General features: G+C 33.3%; 1 protein-coding gene across 3 annotated transcripts in view; it reads left to right on the top strand.

The window, feature by feature from the left end:
- The window catches only part of LOC128869237 (C2 domain-containing protein 5), a 39,467-nt gene that overhangs the window by 22,081 nt on the left and 5,329 nt on the right, over window positions 1–12,057 (top strand). For all 3 annotated transcript variants that reach the window (XM_054111780.1, XM_054111785.1, XM_054111774.1), the window contains one exon: window positions 4,820–5,989. In XM_054111780.1, the coding sequence (XP_053967755.1) occupies window positions 4,820–5,989 (1,170 nt within the window). The remainder of the gene's footprint in view (window positions 1–4,819; window positions 5,990–12,057) is intronic.

Raw genomic sequence — 12,057 nt, 5'->3', positions numbered from 1 at the left:
TATAGGTTAAACACGAGGCGCCATAGCATAACGCCATAACCTTAGCTGTGGTCTGAGCCATAATGATATTTGCTGCCATCTGTTATTGCTGCCATAGCCATAAATAGCTTATATTTACGGACATTGTCATTTATTTGTTCATTTCGAAAATGCGGAAAGCAAAGAAAAGATAACAGCAGTGCGCAATGCTTAAGATTAATGCATTATCAACCACAATGCAGCAAATTAGCAATCAGCTGTTTGTGGTTACGGGGAAAACCAAAATTCAATTGATATCTATGGTTACGGTTAAGGTTATGATATTATGTCATGGAACCACTAATCAATTGCAATGTTTCCCCCTAACATTGGTTGGAACAGCTGATTTACTGGTTGTTTAACAAGTTGTGCGGTTCGATAAGGAAAACACAATTTTATGGTTTGAAATACACATTATTATTCAGTAAAGTCTCCCTGAAAATCAACACACTTGTTCCAACGAGATTCTAATTTATGAATTCCGTCCCTGAAGAGAGAATCTGGAAGGGCTGCAAAATAGGCTTCCACAGTTGTTATAAAACAGATGGAAGTCGCTAGGGGCCGAATATGGTGAATACGGTGGCTAGTGGATGCTCCAACAATTCGAACTTTAATTTATGGATTTCAGCCCTTGTCAAAATGCTCTGTGATTGCATTGTCTAGATGAAAAAGAATTTTTTCTTTTGCAAACTGTGTCTTTCTCCACGAATTTTAACTGGTGTTAAAATTTACAATAATATTCAGAATTTATTGTTTTACCAGTTTGCAAGTAATCCACAAACAATATTCCTTTCGCATGCCAAAAAAAAGCGATGCTAACACCTTCTTGGACTATTTCTGGACACGAACTCGTTTCAGAGCCGAAGAACCAGGTTTGTAACTGTCTTTAGTCTCTTGTTTTCATTTAGGATCAAGGTGATGGTCCCAAGTCTAATCCATATGATGAATCGATGCACAAAATCCATTTTATCCCGTCGAAAAAGCTCTAAATTTTGCTGAGAAAGTCGTATTCGAATGTGCTTTTGTTCCATTGTTAGCGAATGCGACACTCATTGTGCACACAGCTTTCAGAAGCCCAATACTTCTGTCAAAATATTGCTTACAGTGTTGCTGATTGATATTGCTGAGATGTCTGGGCTTCTACTAAATCTCTTTCAGCCACTCGACGATTTTCCAATACGATATATTGTATGTTTTCCACGAGGTCTGGTGTTGTTGCTGTTTTTGGACTTCTTTAACGGGGATCGTCTTCAAGGCTTATACGACTACTTTTAAATTCAGCAATCCATCTTTCTACTGTACTAATGGATGGCGAAAAGTTCTTATACACTTTCAACATCCGTTCATAAGGCTTCGTTCCTTTGGTTTTAAACCTTCCAAAAATACAAATTTCTTCATATACGTTAATATGAAGAGTGTACCAACGTAACAACAAAAATTGAGGGTAGTAGCAACGCCCTCTCTTATCGAACCGCTAAATTGATTGAACAACCAGTATATGGTTATGGCACCTGTAGTTTAACCTTGAATCCATGTGAACTCGAAAAACGTGCTGCCAAATTCAAACGACAAATACTGATAATTTGACACCAAAGAAATAAATTTTAGCTTATAAAATTATTTCATTACAGTAATATTTCAATTATTTTCTTTTCATTGCTAATAAAATGAATTCTATTCGGGGGAGTGCAGTAATATTTTTGAATGAAGAACATTAAGAAAATGCATGCATACTACAAATGCAACGGAAAACACTTTAAGGGGTTAGGGGTAGTCAGAGGCCCGAAAAAATGATGATTTTCACGAATTTTTTTTGCTACTTAATTAATTTATTTAACAAAAATAAAAAACATAGCATAAAAATATCATGTTTTAACTTGACTTCACCAAAATTTCAAAAAAAAAAAATTAATAATTGCAAAAGTTATCGCTGTTTGTGTGAAGCCCGTTTCTCCAGAAGTCCCTTGCGGTGAACATCACAAGTCCTTGCAGATTCATCTAAAACCAATCGGATGAGAAAAATTATTTTTATTGATAGATAATCTCGAGCCGGATCGAAGCTTTTATTTTTTTTTTTTTCAAAATGAACAAAATGGCGGCCTCAGGAAATATTTTTCAGATTTTCGGGAAAAAACCAACAGTTAATTGTTAAAAAAAAATCGAAATTTTTGAAAAAAAAAAAAAAATCCTTCGATCAGGCACAAGTTTTTTATGTTTTTCAAAAGCTGTATAAATTTTATTGAAATCTACGTAGCGGTTTTTAAGTTACAGTGTTCACCAGTTTGAAAAACATAGTTTTGAGAAAAACGCATTTAAAGTTTTGCTATCGGCTCCGGAGCGGCTGAGCGCCCTTTGTTAATTGTTGAATAACTTGAAAAGTATTTGTCGGATTCACTTCAAATTTTTACACAATATTTTTAAAACATTATACTTTAAGAAAATGCAAAAAAAAAAAAAATCGATTTTTTGAAAATTCTGACTACCCCTAACCCCTTAATACTTTTAATACTTTCAAAATTCTTAATGGCTAAACTAATTTTAATTTTTCTATTAAGCAAATTAGCTGTTAAATTTTTCAGTTGTTCAGTTTTTGCAAAATTTTCCTAATAGAGTAAACCTGAATTGAAGCAAACATAGAAATTATGCACTGATAACACTAGAGCTCGACCCGAAAAAAAGAAAAGACCAGCAACCAAAATGGGTTATTTGACTTAATGAACTTCGTTAAAACAAAAAAAGAAGCTACCAGGGAGTAGGTAAAGATATATATACAGTGAAACCTCCCACAAGCGGACACTCACGGTTCCACAATTTTCGTCCGCTTATGGGGAGTGTCCGCTTATGGGGGTTGAAAAAAAAATCTAGGTTAAAATTACTATCCCACCTCTTTAAATAATTTTTTTATGTTCTTTTATGGTACGTTCAGTTTTTTTCATATTTATTGAAAAATATACATGTATGTATGTATGTACATTTTTATATTGGGAACAATGAGTATATTTACACATTTGAATATACATATTTGATTGAAAATATTTATATTTTAGCCCTGGCAGCTAGTGCTCCTTTTTTATTGTAAAATAATAATTTATTGTTATTTTCCATATATTAAATAATAAATAATAATTTATATTTTAGGCTTCAAAAATTCATATACCGTAGTCTGTCGTAGATTTTCCTGTTTATGTTTCAGAAAAAGGTTTTCAAGATGACATTCTAAAGTCTTTGCGTATTGGAATCCAGTAATATCGTCTCTTAGAAATTGTTTAATGCGACGCAGTTGTTATAATGCTTCAGGATATGACTTGATCTGACATTCATCCTGGACACATACATGATTTGAGTCTTCGCTTTCTCCGTCAGATAATTCCTCAGTATTAATTTCGTCAATGACAACGTCAATATTATTGTCTTCTGTATTAATAACTTCGTCGATTAACAAAAACTCTTCTGTATACTGACCTTGGTGATTTTCATTTAAAATCTTTATCAAAGCCGCTAGTGTCGATATGGGAATATCATCCTCTGCCTCGAAGTCAGAACATTCAAGCGGAGCTTTTTGAAACCCGGCTTTCGAAAAACAATTCTTAATTGTTTCTGCCGTTACGTTGTCCCATGAAGATTTAATAAAAAAGCAGCCTCCAAAATGTCAAAAGTTTTTGAAAGTCTGTCCATTGGAATGTCTCCTAATTTGTTTGATTATATGGCATCTGTAATGACACTTAAAATTTTGTATTATACCCTGATCGAGGGGCTGACAAACGTATGTTGTATTAACAGGTAAAAAGATCAACTTTATGTTATCTAGTTTAATATCGCGAGGGTGAGTTGTAGCATTGTCCAAAAATAATAAAATTTTTCTCTTCTGGCAGCCCATTTTTTTTATCAAGCATTTCTAGCCACTCACACATAATTTCACGATTTGGCACATAATCCTCGAAATTAACCTCGGAAGATTCCCCACATATTCTTTTGAAAGTCACATTATGACGCCTACGCCATTTCTCCAACCATCCATTTGACGCAGAAGAATTTTGAATACCTAATCGGCCAGCGATTTCTTTTGCTTTTTCCTTTATAATAATACCCGATATTGGTATATTTTGGCTTCTGGCCTTAACGAACCATTCGAAACTCAAATGGTCAATTTTTGAGCCATCGGCGTTTAAGAACTTTTTCTTTTTGTTGACGTTATAACCGCCCATCCATATTCTTTTAATATCTTTTATTTCAACTATTGTCTATCTACTATCTTTGTTGTCCGTGGATTAGAGTATCGCGTCCGCTTATGGGAGGTTTTTATTGTTTTCTTTACACATTTGTTCAATGATATATTTTGCTTGTCCGTTACCGAGAGGTCCGCGTCCACTTTCGAGAGGTGATTAGAACAAAAAAAATGAGAAAAAGTGTCCGCGTCCGGTTATTAGAGTGGAATTCGTTCTAAAAACACAACATAAAGCTTGGTTCCTCAGTTTTTGTCCGGTTATGGGGAGTGTCCGCTTATTGGAGGTGTCCGCAAGGGGAGGTTTCACTGTATATATTATATACATATATATATATATATAAATGTATATAAGTGTTTCTATCTCTAAGATTATCCCTTAAACCAATTCTATACATTTTTTCTTTATCAGTTAGTTTTGAAAATTACCGCTGTGTACCGATTCCAACAACTGAAAATATTTTAACCTCTTTTGAAGTAATATATTTAATTTTTTAATACAACTTCCTTCATCCTTATCGTACGTACATTTATTTATAATTAATAAAAAATCCCCTTTTCCTTTTTCCACACTTTCAGTGACGACGTTTGTGTTCTCTCTGCGACAGGAACAGCGGCCGTCATTAATATGGCCTATAACCGCTCCGTATCCCAAACTGATATACTCCCCACAGTAGTAAAGCCAGTCGGCATTGGCATTGGTCTGAGTAACACTGGCGTTGTGATGTCTGCCTCACTGGAGGAACGTGAAACACTCAAAGACCTGCGAAACGGCATGGCCAACGATGCGGCCGTATCCATCGCAGCGAAGGACTCGACGATGTCTTCATCATTGGGCGCTGCCACACACAGTTCGGTAGGCAAAAAAAATATGCTGCCGCCCAGCATGAATCTTGTGAAAAATTCGGCATGCAGCGTATGTCATGTGCCGTATAATCTTGCGTCGGTGCCGTTTAATGTGAAGATGAAGAAATGCGCTATATGTCGCAAAGGACGCGTACCAGATGTGTTGTTGGCGACACTTGAGGTGCCAGAACATTTGCATGTCACAGGTCGGGGTTGTTTCATGCAGGCGCAAGTGGTACGTGCCAAAAAAGACCTACGCTCAGAACTTAATGCCAAAGAGATATCGGATGGTCTGCCCTTTTTGGAGTACGAATTACATCGTGTGCTTATCAACAAGCTAAAAGCGAAGGGTATGAATGCCATTTTTGGTTTGAGAGCGCAAGTAGCTATAGGTGAACGAATGATTGCACTAATAGCGACGGGCACAGCACTCTTCCTCACCGCTCTGCCAGTGCCTCAGGTGCCAAAAATTGTGGCTGGCAATACGTGGACGGATAAACAGAAATTGAATGAATTGCAAAAGAAATTGCAAGAGACATTCGAACGCAATCAGGAAATTTATCAGCTCAAATGTATTGATCCGGATTTGATAAGTAGCGGTGGAGCGACATTGGATAAACAATCGGATACTGATGAATCGGATGATGAAGTGATTGAGATCGATTTGAATTGTGGCAATAAAGATACCTGTGTTCTAGAAGTAGATGATATTGAGGATTTAGAAATTATTTCATTGCTCATGGAAACTTATCCACCGGAGGGTTTCCACGTGGTTAACACGCAAAGTGTGCCCGGTATGTTAGATATGGAGGCCGTCAAGAATCTGCAAATGTTTACACAAGTATGGCGCGCCAAATTAGATGTCAGCCAAAATATTAGCGGATTTCCCAAACACTTTCAGCGGTGAGTACGGTTATAATATTTGTGAAACATTGGAAGTATATACAGGCATCTGCAAATCTTGAAAATTCAATTACACTGTCATGAGTGTTTGAAGGAAGTGAGCGAATGTTGTGGAGTGTGTATCAAACATTTTTATAGTTTTCACCAAGCCTTTCAGCCCCAAAATGATCAGTCAAATTTAATGAGAAACTTTTTTTATCAGGTTGCATTATCTTAGCATGCCTCGAGGCAGCCGTTGCTAAAAACAACTTTAATTTATTTGCTTATGTTCCATTTACAAAATAAGGATCGAGCGCACATTCTCCAGTTTATGAGTCTATTAACCACGGACAAGCATTCTCAGTTATTTGGCGAAATGTTTTGAATAGATATTTTTTTTTATATTTTTATATATTTTTAGCTTTAATCAGCGGCCCCGCTCGCGTAGGAGTAGATTTGAGGGATTTAGGATATGTATATAAAAGAATTACAAACAATAATTTCATAGAAAATATTTTTTTATTAATAACCTTAATATTGTATTACAATACCCGGCATCCGTTTCTATGCCTCGTTGAATAAAATCAAAACAACCAATCAGAAAAATATCAAGCAAAATTATTTTTATTATTTTTCTATCTCAAACCGTTTTTGAACTTTGCATTTGGGTCATAGTTGAACAGCTTATGCGGATTATGAAGTCTAGAGTGTGCTATAAATAGTGGGAAATTGGAAAAACTAAGATTTTTTAAATTAAATTTAAGCAAATATTCGATTATTAGTGACGATTGAGAGTGGTGGCGCGGCCTGGGGGCTGTGGGAAGGGAGTTTCATCATAAAAACATGCTTATAACCTTCATTGGGTGAAAATATGAATGTATAAAAATGTTTACGTCATTTGGGGTTGTCGTTTCGTAGTGATGCGCGGACAACGTACAGACATTCACCTTTATAGTATAGTTATATTTATATATATGTAATTGGCGCTTAGATCCTTTTTGGGTGTTTGGCCGAGCTCCTTCTCCTATTTGTGGTGTGCGTCTTGATGTTGTTCCAAAAATTGAGAGACCTACAGTTTTCAGCTGCGATTAATGGTGCCGTACCTTAGCCATGACCGTAACCATAGCAATCAGCTCTTCTGATCAAACATATGGTGCCCCACCATAACGTCGTAACCATAACCGTAGCCGTATGTATCTATTGAATTTTGATTTTTCTCCCAAGCCGTAGGCAGCTGTGAAATACTTTACATTTGCTTTAACATTTGCGATAAAAATTTAAATATTAGAAATGAACGATGAGCAATTAATTGACTTAGTGGCAAATTATCCGTGTTTTTATCACAAAATGTAAATGTTGTCATTAATTACACTTCAATATCAGCTGTTTATGGTTAAGGCTATGGCGTTATGGCTACGACACCACTAATTCCAGCTTTAAGCCGATTCCGAACAGCAAAGTGTTTTTTATGAGGAGCTTTTTCATGGCAGGAATACTCTTAGAGGCTTGCCATTGCCATTGCCAAAAAACTGTGTCTATCATTTTGGTGTTTTATGTACGGCGATTTGAACCTACGCACTTCCGCGCGTACCAACACATTCGGCTACGGCTGCCGCCTGTTTAAGGGGTTATACGCAGTTATGACTTTCAAAAAAATCGATTTTTTATTGCATTTTTGTAATGTACATATATTCAAAAGTATACGCACGAAATTTGAAGTAGATCTAAGCAATACTTTCGGAGTTATACCTAAATATGTAGAGATGCCTCGGCACGTTTTAAGGCACGTTCAACCGGTATTGAAACTTTAAACGTGTTTTTTTCAAAACGGCATTTTTCAAGTCGGTGTACACGATATCTCGAAAACGGCTTGTTTGATCGGTCAACCGTTTTAACTCAATCTTTAAAGATACATTTTCTAGTAATTAATCGTTCCTTTTGTAAATCTGATACTTATTTTCCATTTTATAATCAATTTACGGCCAAATTTTAACGTAAAAATCGAAATCATTTCTTTTAAAAGCTGCCATTTTGTGAAAATTCACTATTTTGATTAGCCGAACGATTAATTACTAGATAATCTAATATATTAACAAAATTTGTTTGGTTTTTTGATTTCAGATAATCCAATCCTGAGTTACGATGTACACCGTAAATCGTCTTTTTTTAAAGGAGGTTCCAGAAATCGCCTGCAGCGCGCTCTATAATCAACATTTTCATAAATAAAAAATTTTGTTACGTTCTTGAAGGATGCTTTTATAACCGCCAAAAATTTTCAAATTAAAATATTCTGAAGTTTCTTCAGGATAAATCCTTGACAACCCGTCTTTTATTTGCTTCATAACTGCGTATAACCCCTTAAGTATACGTACTCATTTATTAGCCTCTCTGCAAGAAACTAGGTATTATTCGTAATTTGTGCATATTAAATTCTAACCTCAAACCAAAACAAAAAAAACTTTAAAATGTAGTATATTGTTTTAGTAGTATCGTATGTACATAAAACTCTAACCTCAAACATTTTTAGAATGTAAACTACTTTTTGGCATTCGTACTATTTTTTTGTACATAAATTCCAACATCGAGAAATTTTTAAAATGTAGGGTATTTTTGCTTCTTCGCCAATTTCGGATATTAAACTTAAATTTCCAAAAAAAAATTAGACATGCGAACTGCCTATTTTCGTCTCTTCCAATTTAGAAAAATAACCTTAACCTTAAACCTTAAAAAAATTAAAATAAAATATTTTTTTTTTGCGTTTTCGCCAATTTTATTATAATACATAAAACTCAAACCACAAAAAATATTTTTTTTACTTCTTGCTATTAAACTATAATTTGATAGTCGTTTTATATATTAAATATAACATTAAACTTTAACCTAAAAAAAAATATCTAAAATCAAACTGTCTTTTTGCGTCTTCAGACACATAAAACTCCATTGAATCCAATACACTATATTTCATAGTTTATTTTATTATGTTAAATATAAAGTTAAATCCTAAACTAAAAAAAATTTATAAACTGTGTTTTTTCAGCTTTGACATTTTTGTTCATCTAACTGGAACATCAAAAAATTCTGAAAAGAGTAGAATAAATTTTTGCTTCTTCGTCAATAAATTCTGACCTGCAAAAAGTTCAAAACTGTAAAGTGCCCTTATTCGCCATTTTAATATATTACGATAAACTCTAAACTCGAAAAATTAAGTAATGCCACTTAATTTTTTTGCGCTGCGCCATTTTTTTGTATATTTAACTCTAAACTTACAAAATTTGAAATTTTTTGTGAATCAAAATTATGAAAATACTAGCGTACCCTCGCCCGCTTCGCTAGACGATAAATTCAATGATTTGCTGAAAGAGAATAAAATTAATACGAAAAAAAGCAAATTCTTTGATACAATTTCATTCGAACTTTATTGTAACACTTTTTGGTAGACAACGTTTTTGGTTTTTTCATCTTTCGCGTGAATAATGACGATGGTTTGCCAACTCGAGCAAGCTACATACAATTGTCCATGAGAAAAAATTGGGTATTCTAAATTAATACCGCACATTTGTGGAGACTGTCCTTGCGCCTTATTAATTCTCATAACGAAGGCAAGGCGAATCGGGAACTGCAAACGTTTGAAATCGAATGGTAAATCCGTCGGAATCAGTGGAATTCAGGGTATCAAAATGTCTTCTCCTTTGTACTTTCCTTTCAAAATTGTTGCTTCGATAACGTTACCCATTAGCTTCTTCACAGCGAGTCTGGTACCGTTGCAAAGTCGGGGCACATTACTATTGCGCAGCATAATAATCGGTGCTCCAATTTTTAATCGTAAATTATGAGGTGGTAAGCCTGGCAAATCGAGTGAGTTTAAGAATTCAGTTGGATAATTTACGACCTCATCTTGATCAGTAATAGTGTCCATTGACTTATACGCAACTATGTCACCAGGTATTTGATCTAAAATAGCTGAATTTATATCATTGACGTCCTTATTTTTCCCAGCTAAAATTGCTCTTTCGCTGAGTCAATCTTGGTTTTTGTAATGTTGAACTATGTTTGGAAATACACTCTGTATCAATGCCTCTTTAGACTGTGCAAAAGTGCAGAAATTGTTAGGCAATGTTATCATTCCTGTTGTTTTTGAAAAAAGGTTTATTTTTTTTGGTTAAAAAGTGTTTTTTGAAGTTTTGAAAAACACTTCGCTCTAACAAATTTCTTCTCAGTTAATTGCTGAAAATTAAATATTTTGAAAAAACTATTTTTTTTAATTTAACGTTTTTGAGAAAATTTTGTTCTTGAAAAAATTTCATACTTTTGTAAAAGTTTAAATTGATTTGCTAAAAAAGATTTTTTTCCGCTTTGAAAAACACCCCCTCGAAAAAATGTATTCTCTATTAATAGTGGAATATGAAATGCTTTGAAAACACCTTTTTTTTTAATTTTGTTTGGTTTTCAGAAAATTTTGTTTTGAAAAAATGTTATACCCTTGAAAAAGTTTTATTTTATTTTATTTGTTTAAAATTTTTGAAATTTTTTTTTTTGTAATTTTAGAAAAACACCTCTTCGAAGAAATTTCTTTTATCTTTTTGAGGAAAATTTGGTTTTGAAAAAATTTCATGCTTTCGAAATTTTTTTATTTTACTTTATTTCTTCAAAATTTTTTAAAACAATTTTTTTTATAATTTTCGAAAAACACCCCTTTGAAAAAATGTTTTCTATGTGTCATAGTGGTATTCCATTAACTTTTAGGATTATAGTCAAATACTTAAAAATATCTACGCTTTCACAAATAGCAACAATAAACAAATTTCCTCAAAACCAAAAAATTTACTTTTTTTCTAAAAAAATTCTAAACAAACAACGTAATAAATTTAGAATTTTGTGTTCACGAAAAAACAGTATTGTTTTTATTGTATTAACTGAAAACCAAAATGTTGCAAAAAATCAAAACAAAACTAAATTATTTTTTTGTGTTCATTTGGTCCATATGTTCCATAAAAAGTTGATATGGTAAATAATATGCAGGGTCTGATACACGCAAATTTCCATTGACCATTATAGTGACAAAATTATCGATCACCAATTCCAACAGGATTTCAAAATCAGAGTTGGAATGAGTTGTTGTGTGGTGTACTTCTGAAAAAAATGAGAAATAAACAAAATAAATCTAAAAATTCGAATTCTAACTTTATCTTGTGTTTGTTCTTATTACCTTTGAATTTTTCCAATGAAGCACCATTCATTTTAAATTTTCCAAGAATTTTTTTTATCATTTCGCGTTTCTTTCCTTTTTCATTCGATTCCAACATTTGTTCATAGCCGAAAACATCGTTTGCAAACGCATTCATTTCCATATAGAATTGGTCAAAGAAAGCATTGCTCAATTGAATTGAAACATTATTTTCATAAATACTTAGGACCTTAACTAATGCACCTTGGTACATACCTAACGCAGATATTCATCGCGACCTTGACATCGATACTATTGATGAAACAATACAAAGCGCTAGCAGAAGACACATAAATAGACTATTAACGCATACAAATCCTATGATGAGAAGACTACCAAATAAAGAAAAATCTACCCAAAGTCGGCTTAACCGTCAAACACCAACAGATCTTGCAAAATCCTTGTAATCAATTGTCAACTAATCGTATATATCATTGTTTGTTAACCACTTGTTTTTAAATAATATGTATATATTTCTTCTAAATGAGCTTGGGGGCATTGGCCCTTCAATATCACTCTCATTCCATCTTTTTGTAAATCAAATTACTTATTGTCTAACGACAGGTGTAATATTTTATGGAAGAAATAAAAAAAAAAAAAAAAAATTTTCATTCGAATCATTTGAAATTTCTGTATACAATACATTTCTGTATCACAATACAAATACAAAAAATTCAAAAAAAGTTGTACACATAAAATGAATGTCGATTCGAAACTTACTTTAATCTAACAATCGAGCAAGTTTTGTTTTGGACAATATTTTGATTTTTTCTTTTTTTATATGAAGAAAATATTTAAAAGAAATTTTTTTTGCTAAAAACCTTCCCCTAGTGGATCCCTATAATATGAAAAAAGAACGAATAAA

Source organism: Anastrepha ludens, chromosome 2, assembly GCF_028408465.1.
Source record: "Anastrepha ludens isolate Willacy chromosome 2, idAnaLude1.1, whole genome shotgun sequence".
Taxonomy (NCBI): Eukaryota; Metazoa; Arthropoda; class Insecta; order Diptera; family Tephritidae; genus Anastrepha; species Anastrepha ludens.
Note: the sequence above shows the minus strand (reverse complement) of the source record. Positions and strands in the feature narration are given on the sequence as shown.